This window comes from Bos indicus x Bos taurus, chromosome 2 (genome assembly GCF_003369695.1).
Source record: "Bos indicus x Bos taurus breed Angus x Brahman F1 hybrid chromosome 2, Bos_hybrid_MaternalHap_v2.0, whole genome shotgun sequence".
NCBI classification, from domain to species: Eukaryota; Metazoa; Chordata; class Mammalia; order Artiodactyla; family Bovidae; genus Bos; species Bos indicus x Bos taurus.
The window spans coordinates 43,383,721-43,407,395 of record NC_040077.1 but is presented as its reverse complement, the minus strand read 5'-3'; the positions used below and the strand labels follow the sequence as shown (position 1 = coordinate 43,407,395).

Below are 23,675 nucleotides of genomic sequence, written 5' to 3'. Positions count from 1 at the left end.
ACTTTTTGTTTTTAAACATAACACCTAATGTGTTCTGGAAGATTTATTTTTTATTTAATTTTCTTTTCTAAGAGGAAGATATATAATTTTACTAAAGCAATACATAGAGTTTAGGGAACTAGAACTTAACCTCCATGTCTGATTTTAAAACCTATTTCTTTTTTTCTATTACTGTTATAACAAACAAATTTTTATAGCCTCACTTTATTATTATTATTTTTACTATTTGCTTACTTTCAGGGCAACATATTGACTTCAATAGTCTGCAATTTTCACATTTTCTGCTTCCTGAAATCCTTATAGAGTTTATTTAATGCTATAAATGTCCCTAAACTATGGTACAAATTTTGTTCCTAAAATTCCTATACCTGCACTGTTCAATACCACAGTCGCTGGTCAAATGCAGCTGCTAAGTATCATGAAATATGACTCTGAACTGAGATGTGCCAGCAGTATACAACACACAATGATTCTGAAGGTTTATTACCAAAATATATATTGGTTGCATGTTAAAATGAAAATATTTTAGGTATACTGGGTGAAATAAGAGGTAACTAAAATTAGTATTAGTTAAATTAATAAGAAATTACAATCATGTATGTGGCATACAAATTTTTATTGAATAGCACTGCCGTGAATGATACCAGACATATAGCCCCACTTCTCTCCAAATGGGAATAAGCATGTCGATTTAGTCTCTATATCCAAAATTCTTTCTCAAACTTAAAATTTCTATCCTTTCATCCTTACCCTTCAACATAAATGAGAGCTTAACAACACCCCTGCTATGTGATCACTTAGTGATCACACTTCTCCCTCTGTGGAATCCTTAAAATAGCTTGGAAACCATCTTCAAAGATGCTCTCTAGTATCTAAAGAATCTACTCTATCATATCTGCTTTGCTAGTATTTCTGTTTTACTTCTTGGCTGCGAAGATCTGATAAGTAATAGCATTTTGACACTGAATCTACTCCAGTAATGATAGAGTAGGAAATGGCAACTCATCCCAGTGTTCTTGCCTGGGAAGTATGATGGATAGAGAAGCCTGGTGGGCTACAGTCCACAGGGTTGAAAGTCAGACATGACTTAGAAACTAAACTACTACCACCACCACTGTTTCAACAGCCAATCTAACTTGAGTGATAATTAGAAATCACTTGAGGTTCCTTTTAAAATATGAATTAAAATAAAGATACTTATAATTTACATTTTAAAGATCACCAGATAACTTTGATATGAATTCAGGTTTGAAAACCATTATGCTAAAACTGTATGGCTTTTACTCTCTTTTATTGGGTTGGCCAAAAAGTTTCTTCAGGTCTCTCCTAAGATACTATGAAAAACCCAAACAAACTTTGTGGCTAACCCAGTATTTACTAACCCCATCTTGGGAAGGATGGGGACAAGATGAAAAGCAAGCTGCTTCAAAGATGGCTGAGGCTGGTTTTCAGGAAGAAGGACATCTGAAAATTGCAGAGTATTGAAGTCAATATGTTTCCCTGAAAGTAGGCAAATAGTAAAAATAATAATAAAGTGTGCCTATAAAAATTTATGTTTAAGTTATAATAGTAATATGGAAAAAAAGAATAGGTTTTAAAATCAGACATGGGGGTTAAGTCCTAGTTCTCCAAACTCTGAATGTATTGCTTTAGTAAAATTATGTATCTTCCTCTTAGAAAATTAAATAAAAAAATAAATCCTCCAGAACACATTAGGCCTTATGTTTAGAGAAGGCAGCTCCCAACGCTGGCACTAATGACTTCTTGGAGCTCATAAACTTTTCGGGGGCACAATGCAGGATGGGAATCCTGTACATTGGGAAACGTTTATCAATACCTCTGGCCTCTATCCAATTAGATGCTAGTCGTAACTTCTCCCCAGATCATGACCATCAACAAAATGACTAGTTCAACACCACTCACTACCTCAGTCCAACTCAATAATCTCTTTTCCCTCATCTCCTTCCTTGTTTTTGGTCTCCTTATATATTGTCCATGATATAACTACTCATATATACTTGAATAAACCTTCAAAGATTTTACTTAGTAACAGAATACTTCCATCTTTTAATTCTTTCTTCATTCCTTCCATCTTGACTGGTCTCTCTTACCAAAGAAAAGCTAGTCTTTAACCCTGAACTATCTAATCAAAACATCAGTCTAATTTTGCCCCTACCTTTAATCTGGGCTTCAGCCTAAAATATTTAATCTGATTCTTAAGCTTAAAATATAGCTTTGTATCACGTTAGTATGTGTCTGGCATGGTTTCTGATTACTACTAATATAATTGGACAGAGAAGCCTGGCAGGCTACAGTCCTTGGGGGGACATGACTTGGTGACTGAACACAACAAGCACACACGCAGGCAAAAGCATGTTCTATTGGTTCTGCGACAGACATTCAGCTCAGTAATCTTCCTCTGCTGCTCTACTTCCTTTAAAAGGTCTATGTACAACTTGAAAGAGATCTACTGAATCAATTTCTGAGGGTGAGGCTCAACAACCCCTGGTTTTAACAATACTCCAAATGATCCTTTGGGAAACTACTAAGATAAAAGAAAACCATCAAGAGAAGTAAACGTTACATTCTTATGCAATGAAGACTGCAATAATGCTATTGGCTGTGGCATTTAAGGTGACTGGTGATCTTAGGCACCATGAGGAGCTGCACTTATCCTAATACAGGATTTAATGAAAGAGATCCAGTAATTAAAACATGACATAGATGCAAAATAAGGCTATACAGAGAACCTGTAATTTTAGCTCCTCTGTATAGTGTTTAAGAATTATGCTGCTACTGCTAAGTCACTTCAGTCGTGTCCCCACAGACGGCAGCCCACCAGGTTCCCCCGTCCCTGGGATTCTCCATCCTCAAAAGCATACCACAGCATTTCCTACAGTTCTTTAAAGAACTAAAAATGAATAAGTACTAATGACTCATCACACATTTTATTTTCAGTCCTCCCTTATGCTATTGATTCCTCTTTCCTGAGTGAAACCATACCTATCAGTGTTCACTTTAAATACCAAATCTGCTATAGCCTTCTGTGTTTCTCTTGCCTGGAATGGCTACTCTCCTTAAGTGGATTCACAACTAACTGTATAATTTAAGAATTAATGTCTATGGATCCTCTGCAAAGCCCAAGTTAATGATCTGAGACCGGGATTCTCAAAATTGCTTATATCACTCTTAAAGGTCATTAACCATATTACAAAATTAAGCTGAAAAACAGAACTTTTAAAATTACCTGAAAAGATTCTCTATTTTTACGCTGTCGTCTCCTTTCACGAAGCAAACTCTTTTGTTTTTCTTCTTCCTCTTCCTTTTCTAAAGCTCGAATGTGTTCCTCAAAGCAAATTAATGCATCTTCTTTATCCATATCTAGAATTTTTATCAGTTATAAAAAATTAAAACAAATATCAGTAAAGAAAGAGGTTTATTTGCATTAACTTTGCATTATTTGTATTAACTTTGCATTATTTGCATTAACTCCCTACACAACGTTCAAATTCACTTTATCTGAATACTTGTATACTCAAATATAACTTTTAATTATCTAAATAGGAAATGTTTATGGAAAACTTTTTATTTATATAATTATTTCTTGATCTTTTATTTATTTCCTTATGGCCATGTGCACAGCTTTCAGGATCTTAGTTCTGAGGAATGAAGTATTTCTGGCCATATTAGTAAACAAGGATTTAACAGTCATCAGCAATTGCACCCTCCAATTCAGGCCCTTAAGGGCACTCAGGAAAGAGAAGAGTATCTGTAATCTGGCAGCCATGAGGCTGCAACCACTCCCTAAACTGAGTCCCATGGAAGCTCAGAATGTGGGATAAATACACAGGATACTGGCCCCAGAAAGCTGAGATGCATATTAAAGGAATGATTTCAGTGAGCCCAGACTCTTGTACCTTCCCAAGCACAGAAGAGTGCTGAACTCCTAAATTCCTTGAGGTATCTGTCTTCCTTTAATTAACAATCATTTTCTGACTTTCAGACTACCTGCCCTTGTTATAAAACTTCTCTATATCCTGGCTCCTCCTCTCGCCTCCTCAGAGCAGTCTTCTCATGGTTATTTGAGATGCCCAAGTCTACTGGGCTTGAAATCCTAAAAATTTCCACCAAATAAACATAACTCTCAACTTCTAGGTGGTCACTATTTTTTAAGTCTACAGCTCCCTGATTCAGGGATCATGCCCAAGCCCTCTGCAGTGGAAGAGCAGAGTCCTAACCACTTAACTGTCAGGGAATTTCCACATGGAAAATTTCGAAAAGACTTCATTAAAACATACTCTGAATTCAAGGATGAAACCAAGACAATACATACGACACAAATAATGAAAATAGAATTGTGATAAATTGGTTAGCAATATCAGAATTACCCAAAGAGCTTTTCAAGTATAAAATTCTATGCCTTCCCTCAAACCTACTAAAGTATGGTATTCAAAAGGGTAATCAAGAAAGCTGTAATTTAATAAGCAACTAGGTAGGTCAAAAATAAGACAGACCTTAGGGAAGCTTACTACAAGATAATGCTAATGCATTTTTTTTTGCCTTTTGCGAATCTCTATAAAGCCATTACCTCAAGAGCACAGAATGATAAATCTGGTCACTAATTTAGTTCCCATTAAACCACAAATAAATAGCAAGGCAAAATTTCAGGTTTGACCTAATAAATATATTTCAGTTATACTTGATAAAGCTAACTTCAGATTTTGGGGAAAATATTTTGTATTGAATCACAAAACTCAGAAAGAAATACCCTATCTGGAAACAAAACAACTTTTCAGGAATGGACAAACAATTATGCAAAATTCAGTTAGTGATCTCATTAAAAAAAAAAAAAAAAAAAAAGTGACCAATTTCCCCTGCTAGCTGCTGCTAAGTCACTTCAGTCATGTCCAACTGTGTGTGACCCCATAGACAGCAGCCCACCAGGCTCCCCCGTCCCTGGGATTCTCCAGGCAAGAACACTGGAGGGGGTTGCCATTTCCTTCTCCAATGCATTAAAGTGAAAAGTGAAAGTGAAGTTGCTCAGTCATGTCTGACTCTTAGCGACCCCATGGACCGCAGCCCACCAAGCTCCATCCCTGCTAGACAACTGTTTTAAAACTATTCCTTCCATTTAGTTGTAACTCTTACTCTGTAATTCCTCATCTTCTGCAAAAGTTGGATTATCCATCAGATACTGCTGGGCTTCAGACCAAGTAGTAGAATATGTCACATTAGCCATGTTGTCAAGTATGTTTTTTAAGGCTTCCCAATTCCTCTTTCGCAACTGCTTTGCTTGCTCCTAAAAAATATGAATGTATGTTTTAACGTTCAAATAAAGCATAATGTATGAAATGCAATCAATAAAGGTTTCTTCACATTCTGATGTCCAAATTTCAAATGCTATCCATTTGCTTTAAATATCAACACTCTTTACCTTTTCAGTACTCTTGCCTAACTGCTTCCCTCTTACCTTCAATTTGTTTAACTTCTCTTCTAAGACTAACCTGGAACTCCCTCTCCGCCTCACAAAATCTCTCTTCCCACAACTATGTATTGTAGACACTATCCAAACAAAAGTTACTGCAGACAAATCACACAACAGGTAAACGATAATGTGTTCAACCACTTTCAGTGATGTTCAAATTTTTGTTAATAATACTTACATTTCTATAAGTCTCCTGGAAGACTGGATAACATATAACTTAGTGAATAATATAGACATGAGCAAAACTAAATGTATTTGCAGGACAGTATTTCAAAAACACTACCCTACAAATACATTTTAATACAAATACATTTTAACAATTACACATTACTGCTGTTCTTTTAAAATAATCATAAATTAATGCCTTGTAAGGAAAAATACTGAGTATTTTCTAAACTCAAACAAGCTAAAAAAAAAAAAAAGCATTTTCTAAGTGGGCAGAAGACAGGCAATTAATGACAATCTAGATATTAGCTACTTCAGTAGTTGTGGCAAAGACTTAGTTGCCTGTGGCATGTGCGATCTTCCCTGACAAGCACTGAAAGCATGTCCCCTGCATTGGCTGGTGGATTCTTAACCACTGGACCACCAGGAAAATCCAAGAGCTACCTATTTTTTAACTTAACTTCTAATAAACAGATCTACAGCACCATATATAGTAGATAAACCAACAAGAATGGACATGTTATAAAGTAACTCCTAAACAAGAAACATGTTGTTTAATCTATAAATACTGTTAACAGTGAATAATACCTTTTCTTTTTTTGAAAGAAAGAATAAAACATCTTCATAGATTTCAAGACGATCACGTTCTGATATTGCATTCCAGACTTCCATCTCTCCAAACATTTGCTCTGCTTTTCTGTTTGTTAAAAAGATTAAATGTTTCTGCATTATACCATAAAAAGTAATTTTAAACCATTTAAATTTTATTCTAAATTTAACACCACCAGATGAACACTCTTCCACTCTTAAGTTCATAATGGTATTATACAGGAAAACTTTTTGGTAATTAAGAAAAACAAGACAGGTTAAGTCTTGATTTCTCCTTAGAGACAGTGGGGATAATTGAGCAATGTTTTGCAGTTAGGACTACCTCTATTTCTTAAGGCAGCTACAGAGACTAACAAACCACCCATGGAACTAAATTACAGACTTCAACAAACTCTAAGAAATTTAGTTAACAGATAAAATAAGACTACTTAAAGAAATGAAGAGTTCTTCAATAAAGCTTTTCCAGAAGAGTGAGGAAAATAAGAAAAATATACAGAAAATGAACTCAGTACCTCGTTGCAAAGATGTTAATACTGAATTATTCACAATCTTAAATAATAAAGCACTCAAAAATGAAGAATGCTACATAAATGTAAATTTTCAAAAAATGCTACACGTAATAAAAATGGCCCATTTCTATTCCACAAATATAAAAATAATTGAACTCTTATATTAAGGAGAAAGGAGTCAACATTTCATTATTAAATAAAAGTCTCCTTTTTTGTTGTAGTCCCTAATTAATAACGAAGTCCTATAAATTCCACATTTAGCTACTGATTGATCTTTTATTTTATGAAACTACCACATTCACAATCCCTTAAGCTTTATTTAATGAGCATCTACTCTGATTAGTTACTGTACTTAGCAAAAAGTCTAACATGGAAACAGTACAGTAAACATACAACATAATCAGCAAAAATCTTACTTGTATCTAGTTGTGGAAGTCATTTTTTCATGATTCTCAAGAAAACGCTGAAAGGATTCCTTAGCCTCTTTGTATTTGGATCTTGCTTCTTCTTTTTCTTCTTTCTCTGTTTGGACTTTATAAGCATTAAAGGCCTGCTTTTTTTCACTCAACTTTGCTAAAGCACTAAACAAAAAAAAATCATGTAAGAGTAAATGAAGATGATCAAATGTTAGTGTCTTGAAAAAATAATTTCATTCACAAATTAAGAAAATTTCAGTAAGTTACTGAACAGAAAATAATTTCTCCTTTAAAAATTAATTCTACTATCTATAAAAGGGTGCCCACATTGTGTGACAAACCTTTTTAACTTTTGGTTCTTATCAGATATAAAGCAACTCTATTATTGGTATCCAAAATAACAAGAAGATCAATGGGAATAAAAATTTACATTATTTGACACAATTTAAATTCTCTAGGCTTGCTTTGCTCAAAGTAATCAAAAAACCAAAGTATTACCTATATCGTGGATCATTAATGATCATTTTCATAGCTTGCTCCCATGAAGCATTAGATGGTACACGCTGAAAATCATTTAATGAAAAGTTAAAATTTCACACAAAACAATACTCACTGCAAACATCAAGCACTTCCCTTTGCAGGAGTTTTAAAAAAGGTCTAAAAAATAATTTATTGACACAAGGCAAATGTGTGTAACTGTCTATAGATTAAAAAGAAAACTTAAAACTGAAATTTAAACAGACCATTAATTTAAACAGGATATTAATACTTTCTTAAGACTACTGATTAGAAGACAGAAAACTTTTATGAATAAAAGCTTTAAAGACTGAAGTGGAATGTGCTATATAGTACCTTATATATTTTTTTGGTTGGAAGTTTTTAAAAAAAAGTTAAAAAATTTAGTTCATTCTCAGTCAAAGCTATTTACAAGATTAGTATTTTTAATAAAAGCATCAAGGTACTAACTGCATTAAAGGATAATTTCATTTACTAGATACTATATATCATATAAAAATCTACAATATAAATACCTTTTCTTTTAATAATTCTTTAAATGCTTGCTTTGCCTCCTCTTTCGTATTCCACGTATACGTTTTTTTTGCTGGTTGGCTTTCTTCCTCTTCTTTTTTGGGAGTAAAACTAAAGAAAGATTTATACGTGGTATTTATAATTTAAATAAACATTTGCTTTACTTCGGAAAATAATGTTTTAATTACTCTTTGATGTTTAGGTAAAATTTGACAATTTTAGAATAAACTCATCTGTAAGAGACACAAATACTAGTATATATTTAATGGAACACAAATACTAGTATATATTTTCTCTAACATTGTTATTCAGACCTTGCACAAAGGCCAAAATAAACATTTATATTATAACACTATTTTCACTACTCCACAAGTTTATACTTTCTAATGGCTTATAAAACTTAATGCTCTCATTTTTGTGTCTTAGTAACAGGCTTTGGGCAAGCGTGCATAAAATAAGATGCAGAGATCAATCTAAATAGAGGTTGGCAAACTATGACCCCTGAGGCCAAATCCAGCCTGCTGCCAATTTCTGTAAATATAGCTTTATCAGAACATGACCCTGCTCAAGAGTTTGCATATTGATTATGGCTGATTGGGTACTGCCTCAGCAGAACTGAGTCACTTTGACACATTATATGACCCACAAAACCAAGTATTACTCTTTGAAGGTTTATGAAAAAGTCTGCCAAACAGTGATCTCAAACAGAAAAGAATTACCCAAGAATTATGAACTATACTTGGTTGAGCCATCTTTACAAAAAGTTGTATAAACATTTCTTCCTTTACAGAAGACAATGCTGGGGAAAAAACACACCAGAGGAAAAAAAAAAACAAAAAACACCTCAATCCCCCATAGTTAAGCTGAACGTATAGGGGAAGATTATGGAGTATACACTAACAAAAAATATAGGTAACTCACACCCTCTGAATCACACCCGAAATACAATTAACTCATCCCAATATTAGTTTGGAATACTTAAAATTATCAAAAATATTGGAAACAACATGGCCAAAAATTACCAGCTGTAAAATGATCTATGAGTAATTGAAATCAAGTTTAATGACTCAAGCACTGTAAGGAAACAGAAAAAAGGAAGCAGAAAACAACTGATTGTTAAAAATGTGAAAAATTACTGTGAAAAAATAGGATAAGTACAAAAAGATGTAAAAGAATATTACTCTAAAAGGCCTAAAATGTCTACATCTACTAGTAGGAGATTACTTAATGTTCATATAAATGTCTGTCATCATTCAACATGATGGGATATGGATCTGTAATGATGTGGATGCCTCTGATATATTTTAAAAATTAAAAATATGCATTTATTTTAAATGCATAGAAAAAAGGCAGAAAGATAGAATAAAAATCTTAACTTTTTTATGCATTCAAATATACTATATAGATATCTTTTTAAAGCTTCTAAACATAAGAAAAAAATTTACAAAGCTATTTTCACTTTGGAAAATGCACATTAAAAATTAAAAAAAGTTTATAAAAAGAGGAAGGGAGATGAAAGCAATATACTTAAATATTAAGATGGGTGATCATGTTTGGATCTTAATATCATGGCTAATATTTTACATGTGGGTAACTTTCAAGTCAAGCAGCATAGCTCAAAGTTACTTTTTATAGCTATAGAAAGCACAGCCATATGAAATGAGAAACTGTGAACTTAGAGATGCAGCTCTCTGGCTTTATTAAAAAGCTGTACCAATTTAATCCTATTAACAGTTTTCCTATACATTGTTAAATGTTATCTTGATTTTTCCGTATTTGTTCAGTATCAACTTATAGCAACTTCCCTGCAGTGCTGTGCTAAGCCATAACTCAGACTTAAACAGACTCACCCCATCACCAGCACTGCTTTCTAAGCTTAAGTGGAATAGTCTTGCAGCACTTTGAGAGCATGATCCCACAAAAGTAAATCTCAAAAACTGTTATCTAAAGGTGTATGTTTTGATTCTCAATTTTTAAACACTTATTGGCCATTGACTAAATCAGCAATTTCTTGTATCAATGATGTCTGTGACTGATTTGCAGAAAACAAGTTACTAGACTTACTCAGCTACAGTTTCCTGCTTAGATGTTTCTTCTCCAGTATTACTAGACACTTCACTTTGATCCTGAACAGAAGGGGTACTAGTAAGTTGTGCTTGTTCTTCAGTAGAAATTGTTACTGTATTTTCATTATCTACAACAGTAGCAACAATCGAAGTAACCTCAGGCTCAGGAACAACTGGAACAGTTCCACTGACAGTACTAGAGGCAGAAGTGGAAGCACTGGCATTGGCTGCAGCAGCAGCTGCTGCTGCTGCGGCTGCTGCTGCAACAACAGCAGCTGCTGCTTCTGCAGCAGCCATGGTGCTCATTGTGGTTGGAATTTCTGTTGTAGGAACTGGGGCTGCTGATGTTGTGGTGCACTCTTCTTGTTTACTATATATTTAAAAAAGAGAAAACTGGTCAGTTCAATACAAATAATTGCAAACACAAATAAAGTCTGTTTAAAATTATTATAAAATCAAATGAATAAGAGAAACTAAAGGGAAAAAGGGCAGTATTGCCAAACTATTAAGCCATCTAAAAAGATTAAAACCACAGTATGAAACAGAATTACTTTAATTTGGCAAACATTTGTGATAACATATAATGCACTGATGCAACAATCTGCATTTCCAAAACTAATAATCATTTTCATTTACAAATGTCCTATCAGATTGTATTATGCCTTAAAACTCAATTTATATTGTAAATTTCTTTAAATTTTATTTCACCCACTGAAAGGAAAATCTGGGTAAACCAAGAGATAGATAAAATATTTCATCTGTTCTCAAATTAACCAAAATCAAATTTTGGACATTTCTGTAATGGTCTTAATTTGGTAAGGATGTAGTCCAAATTCAAATAACTATCTAGGAGCATCATGTGTGTATCTTGAGTAAATCTCTTCCCCTGTCCAAAATCCTCCAAAGATATAAAACTATCAGGCCTACCATGTTAAATACTATTTATACAGACAATTATAACAAGGATGTTATAGGAGGATGCTATAAATTTATAAATATGTACTGATGTCCAAAATTGCTTACCTGCTTTCTTCAGCTTTGATCATTGCTATTAAAGAGAAAAAAAGAAAAGTTATAAACACTACATAGTTTTCAAATACAATCACTGAAAACAACTTTAAAAGGAGATTAAAAGTTCCATACAGTAAGATTTAATTTACCAGCCTTAAAAAAAAAAAACACAACACTACATTTACAGTGCGAGTGCTCTATAAATTCCAGGACAGAAATTAAAGAATAAAAACAAATTTTAAATAACAGCAGGTTTTAGGAGAGCTTCTTCCCACAATGCTACCTTCTCAAAGGCTGCTGGCTACTGCAAAAACACCCTCAAAGTATCTGCGTAATTCTGGAATAAAATAACATTTTCCTCAGGGATAAAACCATTTGCTTTTCTTTAAGATACTAAATTCAAAATGGGATTGAATGTATGTTATGAAATTCCAGCACATATATACTAGCATTGACAGGTAGATAGATAGTTATGCACACCAACTATTTGTAGTAGGGTTATATCAGAAATGAGCTTGACATTCCTTACATGAATGAAGTGGGAATCTACCTATCTACAATAGTATTATTAGCCAATGCTAGTACAGAAGTACAAATTGAGCTTTAAAGATCTTCACTCAGTATTTCAGATTTCAATCTAGTTAAAGTAAATTTTTCTTTACAGGTAACACAGATATCTCATTTATTCACAGTATTAGGGAATGAGGTGCTCCATGTAAATGATAATATAAGCTTAACTCCATGAAAGTTTTTGAAACTTGTCCCCCTTTAAAGGAAATGTGTTTAGAATGGCTGACAAAACACACTAAAGGTGTTATCACTACTAATTAAATTCTTCAGATAAAATGATCATCCAAGCGAATGAGGTGACACAGGGAAAAGTTAAATAGACAAAGATCACAGTGCCTTTAAGAAATGCTTATTCTCTTTCCTGTCAGATGTCATCTTATGTTTCAAACAGTCCCATTCTCCTACAATTTGTTTTTTCTAACCGGATATAGATTATGACACCAGATTGTATTAGAAGTCAGAGTAAAAAATAAATTCTCAATTCCTACCCATAATCTATTTTAAGTCCTAGGTTTTAATATTAGGTAATATTCATAGATTTGCAGGAATGTTCTGAATAGTTGAGGATGCTAGAATATTCTCCTTCTGTGAGGTGTGGCATTTTAATTTAATTCTTCCATAATAAACATAAAGGCTATTTTGCAATGTTGTGCTAAAATAAAATCAGCATTAAATGCAGAGTCTGACAATATGTTAACAAAGGTTCTCTATCTGCTAAATGAGTTAAGTCACATATTCCATGTATGCACCAACACTCTCAGCTGTCTTTAGAAATATTGTATATGATGTCTTTGTTCAATTATCGAATGACACTTTGTGTCCAAGTACAATGTTAAAAACTACAAGCTCATTTATAATATAACCCTTAAATGAAAGGAATTTTTTGAATTAGAAATTTCTCACTGCAGATTTATCCAATTACGGTTAGTGAACATTAGTGACATACTCTAAAAATGTTAAATAATGACAGAAAATGAATTATCAAAGCAGCTCACCATGCAGGTTTGATTTTGTAATAAGACTTCCAGCAACAATGGTATTCTGGTATCCTAGTTTCAGTGGAATCAAATCAAATAAAAATCTATTTAAAATCTATAGAACTGAGATCTAGAGCAACAAGAAAATAAGAGCCCATAAAACTGTTACACCATTTAAAACGTTCTAATCACTTAATTTTAAAAAATAAGACCTCTGATTGAACAATCCTATTTATGAAGGACTGTGAATAACACACACATATAAAAAGGAACATTAAAAATTATTTTTCCCTGTTTTACCTTCAAGATCTTCAAGTTCTTTAGGTTTGGCCCAGCGAGATTCTTTTGTTTGAGAATTGTAATAATAAGGCTTTCCAGAGTCAGACTTGTACTCCTTCCAAGGGCATTTAGATAAAAGTTGCTGAAGTGAAAAAAAATAAAAAATAAAAAAAAACTTCAGATAGCAGTAATAGATTTAGTCTGTTTTCATCATTTACATCACTGATTTTACTAGGTATTATCAACCCATACAATTCTAAACCTTGCAAGATGGTGACAATATAAACAACCACTGCAGGATACTTACTAAATAAGAGATGTTAAGTTATTTGGATGTACTATGCTTGTCTAAGGTAATGTACCTATTAAGGGGCAAAGACAAGATTCAAAACCAGGTCTATCTGATTTTCAAATCCAGATTTGAATGCTCTTGCCATTTACAACTCACCACAGGTAATAATTACCATCCATTTTCCACAAATACTAATACAAATAGGAAAAAAAAAATTTAAGAGAAAGCAAAATCTGATTTAGTCATGTTTAGATTTCAGTTTCACAAACAATTTATCACAAACCTATGTGACTACATCATGTAAGGAAGCAGTTTAAATAATACTTAAAACCCAACACACAGAACCTGTTATGGTGGTGGGATGAGAATTCTATTGAAAACAAATCTAATCAGTGTCTGGGGCAAATATCTATGGGATAAATAAAAATTTTATCATCTGCCAAATTCCCTTCCCAAATATTGCTATACTATCATTACTGTGGTGGCCTGAAAAACACTTTTTACCTCTTCAAATTCTTAATTAAGAACGGGGCGGGGGGTGTGGATAAGAAAAGATGCCAACTAGGAAAAACTTTCAAATATAGCTTTGAAATGCCAGATCAACTCTCACTTAGAACACCAGAGTTCCTAATTAAACCAAATGGAACACTGCTTACCCAGTTTATTCCTTCAATCTTACTTTCATATTTGTATAGTTTACAACATAAAATGAAATAATACATACTCAGGTGGGGGTTGTATTTTTCAAAGACATAATTTCCCATTCTAAAAGATGGAAGTATGTTAATTTAACTTCATCTCCATGACACTAGCTTCATTGGAAAAACATAAGCACCCAGAAGAAGACATCTGAAATCACTCAGGTTTGATATAAAGAGGAAGATAAAGACCAAGTGGAGAGACAGTACTTTTTTCCTTCCAATTTAGTCTTTAAGTCACTTTTCTTTTAATTGATAGCCACCTGACAAAAGTTCCTGAGCAGGGGTAAAAATCAGTTAAAAAAAAAAAAAAAAAAACCCAAACCAAAAAACTTGGTTTGCTCACAGAAAGGAATGAATTTTGTCTTTTTTCTTACTGGTGTGACTGTACAAACCCTTTTCTCCTCTGAATGCCTTTGCAGCATTCTTTTCTGATATAAGTGGTACTATTCCTCACGTATGGATGTGAGAGTTGGACTGTGAAGAAAGCTAAGCGCCAAAGAATTGATGCTTTTGAATTGTGGTATTGGAGAAGACTCTTGAGAGTCCCTAGGACTGCAAGGAGATCCAACCAGTTCATCCAAAAGGAGATCAGTCCTGGGTGTTCATTGGAAGGACTGATGCTGAAGCTGAAACTCCAATACTTGGCCACCTCATGTGAAGAGTTGACTCATTGGAAAAGACTCTGATGCTGGGAGAGATTGAGGGCAGGAGGAGAAGGGGACGACAGAGGATGAGATGCCTGGATGGCATCACTGACTCGATGGACGTGAGTCTGAGTGAACTCCGGGAGTTGGTGATGGACAGGGAGGCCTGGCATGCTGCGATTCATGGGGTCGCAAAGAGTTGGACACAACTGAGTGACTGAACTGAACTGAACTGATTCTTTGGAAAGCCAAATACATACCAAAACCCTTAAAATAAAAAAAAGAAAAGAAAACTGTTTAATCTCTCTAACAAACTTTTACCTCAGCAGGAGTTTTAAGATCATCTGGTTTCTCCCAAGTAGACTGTTTTGTTTCAGTATTGTAGTAGTAGGTCCTTCCATCAGGTGATTTATGTTCAGTCCACATTGATTTCTAACGAAAAATATTAATACAAAGATTCAAATTATGTAACAGTGACAATGACAGTAAACATGAATGTTATTAGTTTCAAAGTAATATATGAAGAAATTAAAAGTATAAAATGGGCATACTTTTGAATAACCGATCAACATAAGTAGGGAGGTAACTGAAAATAGAATATTTTATAAGTACTTCAAAAGCAGCATGGATGAGTTCAGGTTTTAGGATCTCTATTCTACAGTCTCAAAATTATAAGGCTACAACTGCTTATATAACTACTACACATAAGACAATCTTTCAGTAACACAATTCTACACCTTGTGGATAAAAGAGAATATGTGAATGAGATGCTAATGCAGTACAAGAGGATTGACCGTGAGCTCAACAACTCTAACATAAAGAATATTTACATAAAGTTGAACAAAGTTCTAAACTGACATGCAATAAAGATGCAGGAGTCCAAACTGGAAAGGATGCCTCTGGATGACAATCAGAATTTAATTATCGACAAGGTGAAATTCAACAGGGATAAAATGTGAATTCAAATGCCTCAACACAAGACGAGAACATTTTACAGAAACTACTTTGATACAGAATACATATTCACTAGTGGTAAGAACCTACTAAAAGGTGTTAGTAAGACTTCAAGTATCAATAGATGTGATACTTCATGGTTACAAGCTCTGTAAGGTCACCATATAAACACACGCAGGCTAACATAAAATAATAATAAAAGGGGTTGCAAAGAACTTTTGAGATGATAGATGTCTATATTCTTGGTGATAATTCCATGGATGTGTATTTATTCCCCAAATCATCCAGTCATACACATTTAGTATGTACATTTTTTTATATGTCAATAATAATAGTGTTTTTTAAAAAGTAATTTTACAAAGAATCATGAATGAATGAATGAATTACTGGATGAGCTCAAAGGTACTAAGCCCAATTCTGGGCATCAGATTTTTCAGATGGTAACAGACTAAAGTGTGCTTTAAAAAGGGTTATAAAAATGATCTATACTCAATGTCTTCAATCCTCTAAGAAAGAAAAGGTAAAATCACTGTCAAACTATCACAATTTTTACCACTCAGATTTATGTTAAACTTTTTGAAAGGATTTATTCTTATTTAGGGGCTTTCCATGTGGTGCAAGCAAGTGGTAAAGAACCTGCCTGCCAATGCAGGTTGTTAGATGTAAGAGACGCAGGTTCCGCTGGGTCCGGAAGATCCCTCGGAGGAGGGCATGGCAACCCACTCCAGTATTTTTGCCAGGAGAATCTCATGGACAAAGGAGCCGGCAGGCTACAGTCCACAGGGCTGCACAGGATCAGACACAACTGAAGCGACCTGGCACGCATACACACATTCTTAATTAAGACTTGGTTTCATCCCCTATAACTTTTGTGAATACATAAAAAGGAAAATAGGCAAATAAAATAGTCTACTTCTCAAAATTTACACTGAGGATGCTTACTGTAACTAAGTTGCTAACGTCTATTATATTTCTCCATAATGTAATTCCCTGCTGAATACTAAGAATCTTCCTAGCAATGCAGCATTACTTAAAAAACAAAACAAAATAAGCCATAAAATATCTGAAAACCATTGGTACTGGTTCTTAACTTTCTTCTTAACGATTAAAACTGCCCCCTATCTTCCCTTCCTTATCAACTTTATTGAGTAATGGAGTAGATCTGCCTTTGATTTCTGCTTTGGGAACGTGGCTAAACACATGATTTCATTGCTTTTCCTATTCTCTCACCATAACCACTTTATTCCTAGCTGATAAAAGAGTGTTGTGTCATTATTTTCATGTCATGATTTTCTTACAAACCACTGACAACCTTCTGATGTTGGTATTTTTGCTGTTCAATCATGTACAACTAGGCTGGAGAACAGAGAGCACAGGACAACATGAATGGTAGAATGCATTCCAGTTTCAAATGTGTTAAATGTTACAATACACTAACTAAAAACTAAATCAGGGTTTCCCTGGTGGCTCAGCCTGCCAATGCAGGAGACAAGGGTTCCATCCGTGATCCGGAAAGATCCCAAATGCCACAGAGCAACTAAGCCCATGCACACAACTATTGAGCCTGTGCTCTAGAGCCCAGGAACCGCAACTACTGAAGCCAGTGTACCTTAGAGCCCATGCTCTACAACGAGAGGCCACCACAATGAAAAGCTTGCACACCCCAACAAGACAGTAGCAGCCCATGCTTGGTGAAACTACAGGAAAGTCTGTGAAACAACAAAGACCCAACATATCCAAAATATATAAATAAATAGTTAAGAAACATTTGCAAAATGTGGGAATGGAAAATAAGAAAAGACAACCTAAAGGGACTTCTCCGGTGGTGCAATGGATAAGAATCCGCCTGCCAGCGCGGGGGACATGGGTTTCATCTCTAGTCTGGGAAGATTCCAATGCCATGGAGCAACTAAACTACTGAGCCCGAGAGCCCAACTACCAAGCCCACGTACTGCAATTACTGAAGCCCAATCTCTCTAGGGAGCCTAAGCCTCAACTACTGAGCCTGCGTGTCACTACTGAAGCCTGTGCACCTAGAGCCTATGCTCCACAACAAAAGCAGCAGCCAGCACAATGAGCAGTCCGTGCACCACAATCAAGAGCTCGCCCCAACTAGAGAAAGCCCAAACAGAGCAACTAAGAACCAAATGATTATAAATACATAAATACACACACACCGAAAAAAGACAACTTGAGTATATAAATCAATGTAATTTTAACAAAACTAGGTGAGGTAAGATGATTATTTTCTGTAATTCCTGAAAAGGGAACTAGAGTTATGTGAAGGAATTAGAGATAGCCATTAGAATTCAAAGAAATTACCTGACCAAATTTTTTGGGCTGTTTAATAACAAAATAACTAGCCCTTCTGAGACTTGTTAATAATTCCATTCCATAAACAGTCAGAACCTTACAGGATGGATTTCTGAATGATGTAGCAGGATAGTTAGGTTACTGCAAAAGTGAAAGTGTGAAAGCATTAGTTGCTCAGTCGTGTCTGAGACTTTTAGACCCCATACCAAGTTCCTCTGTCCATGGGATTCTCCAGGCAAAAATACTGGAGTGGGTTACCATTCCCTTCTCCAGAGGATCTTTCTGACCCAGGGATTGAACTCAGGTCTCCCACACTATTGGCAGATTCATTACCATCTAAGCCACCAGGGAAGCCCCTAGATAACTGCAAGTGTATTTAAATTCCTTAACTTGTTTCAGCACCTTCGCAGAATATGACAACTACAATTTCTCTGGAGCCAACATTAAATAATTGCTGAAAATGAAATCAAAAAGTGATACAGTAAGAGATATATATGGAAGCTTCTTCAACTGTATGGGTAATGCTTACTTCATAAATTAAATGGTGTTAACATAGATAAACATATGAAATAACAGAATGAAAAAGGAAAGGACTATGTGCTCTTCATCAAAAATGGGAAGAGAAGATACAAAACAGTAAGCAATTTAGCATTCACTACCTATTACTTTCTTTGAATTTTAAAAGCAGGTAAGACCATTATCTTCATTTTACAAATTAAAAGAGCAAAGCTTACAAGGGTTGACAACTTGCTCACAGTGATTCAGGAAATAACACTGTTTCAAGCCTGCATTAAGGGACAGTCTAATAGACAAATTCATGACCAACTATTTAATATTAAGCCCTGTACTAACTGCTTTGCATCAGTTATCAGTTAACTCTTTTAATAATCCTTTTTAATAACCCTTTTAAAAACCCTATGAGGTAGGTACCATTTACCAGCTTCACTTTATGGAAGAGAAAAGGGAGCATAAGAAAGTAAAGTAACATGCCCAAGGTAATATAGCTAGCTTGAGTTCCTAACACTGTCCCAGCCCAAAACTAAGGATCAAGGGTCCAGCTCTTTGTATCAATAGAAATTGAATCATTCCAGACAGGAATATAAATTCTGTATAAATGTCTTAAGCAATATACCAAATTCACTTATAAAAGTCAATTTTGGAGTGAGAAAAGTCATTTATCTGATAAATTTTTCACTCTTTTACCTTAAAAATATCTAATCTGCAACTTACAGTAAAATTATGTTTCTGGTCAAAACTCGTAATATTTTAAAAGCATAAAAACAAATATATCTGAATGTTGAGTGGCATAAAAAACATTATCAACAACTAACAACTACAAAGTTATTTTCATAGGCTAAAATATGACCTAGGCAAGTAGTTACTAAGTATTGACAGTCATGTTAATATAGGCTATTTATAAAACATTTGCCTACAAAATTACTGTTTTTTAAAAAACATGAGTTCCCCAAAGCAATAAGTATAAGTTACCTATCAAAGACTTAAGATAATAACCACCCAAGGACAGTTCAATTACAGTCCCCCATTCATACTATAAACTCAGATCTGCTTTTAATATAATGAAAAATATGCAGTGCTAACTAAAAACAGTAAGACACTGTAACAAATGATGTAGTGGCACAATATATACCGAAAATATCTGAGAGGAAAAAAAACAAAAACAAAATCCTGGGTATAAGGGGGGAAAATGCACATACATAATTATCAAGAGACCTTACATACTTTTCAGAGTCAAAAAAGCTAGTCAACAACTGGGTTGTGAATAAACTCAGCACATTCAAACTCAAAATGTGAACATTTATACAATGTATAAGCTCAACTGAATGAAAAAAAAAAAGCTAAATCAGTTTTTAAAAATGACTAAATAAAACACCAAGAAATGTAGAAAAGCTGCTCACTACTCTAAATAAGGAAAACAAACCACAGAGAACAGATTCACAACCAATTTCAAAATCTAGAGGAAAAGATTTCCTCCCAAACTATTTACCAAAATTCACCCAAAAGAAAAACATCACACTTGAATAATTCAGCTACCATAGATGCAACTGAAAGAAACTTAAACCAGCTGACTTTACAGCAGAACGCTATGGAACCTTTCAAGAATAGAGTATTACAATATTATTTCAGATCACAGAAAGAGATGAAAAGCTCTCTAATATCATATAAGAAACAAATCGCCAGTCCAGGTTTGATGCAGGATACAGGAAGCTTGGGGCTGGTGCACTGGGATGACCCAGAGGGATGGTATGGGGAGGGAGGTGGGAGGAGGGGTTCAGGATGGGGAACACATGCACACCCGTGGCAGATCCACATTGATGTATGGCAAAACCAATACAATATTGTAAAGTAAAAAAAAATAATAATAATAATAAAGAAATAAAGCTCGAAAATTGAAAATCTGAAAAAAAAAAAAAAAAAAGAAAAGCTCTCTGTAAGAGTAACAAAGCACAACAGAAAAGTATCAAAAAAGAAAAAGCAGGCAATGATGCTTATAAATGTTAAGAATTAAAATATTAGCCAAGAGGATTCTACAATGTATACACTTTGAAAAAGTAGAATTTATTATATAAAAGTGCTAGGGTAATTCAATATTAGGCAATGTGTAAAAGTATTTCTATTAACAAATTGAAAAAAAAAAAAAAATCCACCATCAGAGGATCACACCAATAGACTTGTAACAACCTGGTGGCTCAGACAATAAAGAATCTGCAATGCAGGAGACCCAGGTTCCATCTCTGGGTTGGGAAGATCCCTTGAAGAAGGGAAATGGCAACCCACTCCAGTAATCTTGCCTGGAGAATTCCATGGACAGAGGAGTCCGGTGTGCTACAGTTCATGGGGTCAAAGAATTGGACAACTGAGCTACTTTGACTTTCACTTTTCACAACCAAACTACATCCTGAAAATCATGGTGATTTACAAGTCTTTCAAAAATAAACAGAAACAAAAAATTCTCAAATAATACAATAATAAAAAGAAAAATATTTAATTATCCAGTGACTGTGATAATATAGCTGGCTGTGAGATACATCATACCTGCACATGCATTTATTTTGCACCTGAGGCTTAAAATACAGAGCAACAATAGAAAAATATGGGCGAACAAGATGAAAAAAGATTTTAATATACCTATCTCCTTAGGGAGATTAAGCAGATTAGATATGCCAAGATACAGAATAACAAAATAACTTTAAACTGTCAACACAAAAAAATACTCCTAAAATTGGTCTTGACACAGAACATAAGTGAGGCTTTAATAAACTGCAAAGAATTAACATCTTATACACTGTGCTTAAGGCAAAAAGGTATGCGTTATAAAAAATAAATGACAGATGGACTTAACTAAAATTAAAAATTTCTGCTTTCACAAAGACAGTTCAAAGAACGAGAAAAGCCGCAAATCATTTGCAAAAGACACATCCATTTCAGTACTGTTAACCAGTGTAATTTACCAAATTATATTAAAAAAAACAAAAAAAAACAACCTCTAAACTTAACAATAAACAAGTAAAAATATCTGGACATCTCAACAAAAAAAGAAATATAGATGCAACTAAGCATATGAAAACATGCTCAACATCATACATTATTATAGACCTGGAAATTAAAATGCATCACACACGTATTAAAATTTTTTAAAAAAGTAAAAAACAACAAAAAAAGCCCCTAAAAACACCAATAATATAAAATGTTGTGGGGCAACAGGAACATTCATTCACTGTTAATGAGACGTCAAAATGGTACAGTCACATTGGAAGACAGTTCAGCAACTTCTTATAAAAATAAATACAGTTCTGGGACTTTCCTGGTGGTCCAGTGGCTAAGAATCCACCTTGCAGTGATGCAGGGATGGTGGGCTTGATTCCTAGTCTGGAAACTAAGATCCCACGTGCTGTGGAGGAACTAAGGCCTCAAACTGCAACTACTGAAGCCCATGCATTCTAGAGCATTCATGACACAGCTACTGAGCCTGAGTGCTGCAGTTACTGAAACCCCATGCACTCTGGAGCTCACATACCACAAGTACTAAGCCCACGCACCACAACTAGAGTTCATGTGCTGCAACAAAAGATCCTGCATGCCACAACTAAGACCTGATGCAGTTGAATAAATCTTTTCTTTTTTCAAACAGTAAATATACTCTTACTATATGAGAAAAGGCCAACAGAGGATGAGATGGTTGGATAGCATTACTGACTGAATGGACATGAGACTGAGCAAACTCCAGGAGATAGTGAAGGACAGGGAAGCCTGGCATGCTGCAGTCCACAGGATCACAAACAGTTGGGACACAACAGAGACTGAACAACATACGATGAAGCAATCACGCTCTGTGATATTTACCCGAATGAGGTGAAAACTTTTCCATGTAATTATCTGTACACAATATTTGTAGCAGCTTTATTCATAATTGCTAAAACCTGGAAGCAACCAAGATGTCTTTTAATAGATGAACGGACAAACTGTGGCATACAACAGTTGTGGAGGTGGGAAGAGAGATGAAGAGGAATAGCACAGAGGATTTTTAGGACAGTGAAACTATTCTGTATGACACTGCTGTGTGGAATACATGTCACTAAACATTTGTCAAAACTCACAGAATGCATAACACCAAGAGTGACCCTAATACAAACCGGACTTTGAGTGATAACGATGCGTCACTGTATGTTCACCAACTGCAGTAATGTACCACTCTGGTAAGAGATGCTGATGGTAGTAGAGAAGGTTGTATGTATGTGAGATTCTCTACTTTGCACTCAATTTAAGATTTCTCCAAAAAATCAACAGGCAATTTGAACAACAACAAATCCTACATCTAGAAGCTGAAAAAAAAACACTACCTAGTAAATAGAGAAATCAAATGAAGAAAACAGAAAACAAGATATTGAGAGCTGAATAACAACAAAACCCTTTTACATTAAAACTTAACAGAAATCGAATACTTACTTATTGCCCCTACTCAAAAAAAAAAGGACAATGATGGCTATTATGATCTCTAATTGCATGCTAAATAATTATTAAACCTCTGTAACATTAACATCTGGAAGAACCCAATAACTGCTAAGAAAATTGGAATGGTAACACCAAACCATTACCTTTAAAAAGTACTAGATCCAAAATCAACCTTAAAAGCTTTTGTACAGCAAAGGAAACCATCCACAAATTGAAAAAACAACCTACCAAATAGAAAATATTTGCAAATGATACAACTGCTAAGAGGTTAATATCCAAAATATAAATAGCTAATACAACTCAACACCAAAAAACTCCCCTAACAACCCAATTAAAAAATGGGCACAAGACCTAAACAGCCATTTTCCGAAGGAGGAAAAGCAGTAGGCCAACAGATACATGAAGAGAGATGCTTGACATCAAGTGACCATTAAGGAAGTGCAAATTAAAATTACAGTGAGATATCACCTCACACCCGTCAGAATGGCTATCATTGAAAAGAATGCAAATAACGTATGTTGGCAAGGATGTACAGAAAACAGAACCCTCATAAATGCTGGAGGGAATGTAAACTGGTACAACCACTGTGGAAACCAGTATGGAGATTTCTCAAACAACTAAAAACAGAATTACCATATGACCCAGCAAGTCCACTCCTGGGAAAATAAAAACATTAAATTTGAA

At 34.5% G+C, this 23,675-nt stretch overlaps 1 protein-coding gene across 15 annotated transcripts in view; it reads right to left on the bottom strand.

Annotated features, from left to right (window-relative positions):
• Window positions 1–23,675, bottom strand: part of PRPF40A (pre-mRNA processing factor 40 homolog A) — a 61,320-nt gene that overhangs the window by 10,232 nt on the left and 27,413 nt on the right. For 8 of the 15 annotated variants that reach the window (XM_027560608.1, XM_027560638.1, XM_027560622.1 and 5 more), the window contains 11 exons: window positions 15,075–15,185; window positions 13,138–13,258; window positions 12,856–12,909; window positions 11,303–11,327; window positions 10,278–10,649; window positions 8,216–8,324; window positions 7,683–7,747; window positions 7,185–7,349; window positions 6,239–6,347; window positions 5,149–5,299; window positions 3,248–3,381 (listed from right to left, as the gene is read on the bottom strand). In XM_027560608.1, the coding sequence (XP_027416409.1) occupies window positions 3,248–3,381; window positions 5,149–5,299; window positions 6,239–6,347; window positions 7,185–7,349; window positions 7,683–7,747; window positions 8,216–8,324; window positions 10,278–10,649; window positions 11,303–11,327; window positions 12,856–12,909; window positions 13,138–13,258; window positions 15,075–15,185 (1,416 nt within the window). The remainder of the gene's footprint in view (window positions 1–3,247; window positions 3,382–5,148; window positions 5,300–6,238; window positions 6,348–7,184; window positions 7,350–7,682; window positions 7,748–8,215; window positions 8,325–10,277; window positions 10,650–11,302; window positions 11,328–12,855; window positions 12,910–13,137; window positions 13,259–15,074; window positions 15,186–23,675) is intronic. The other 7 variants (XM_027560628.1, XM_027560632.1, XM_027560642.1 and 4 more) reach the window with 2 other exon arrangements.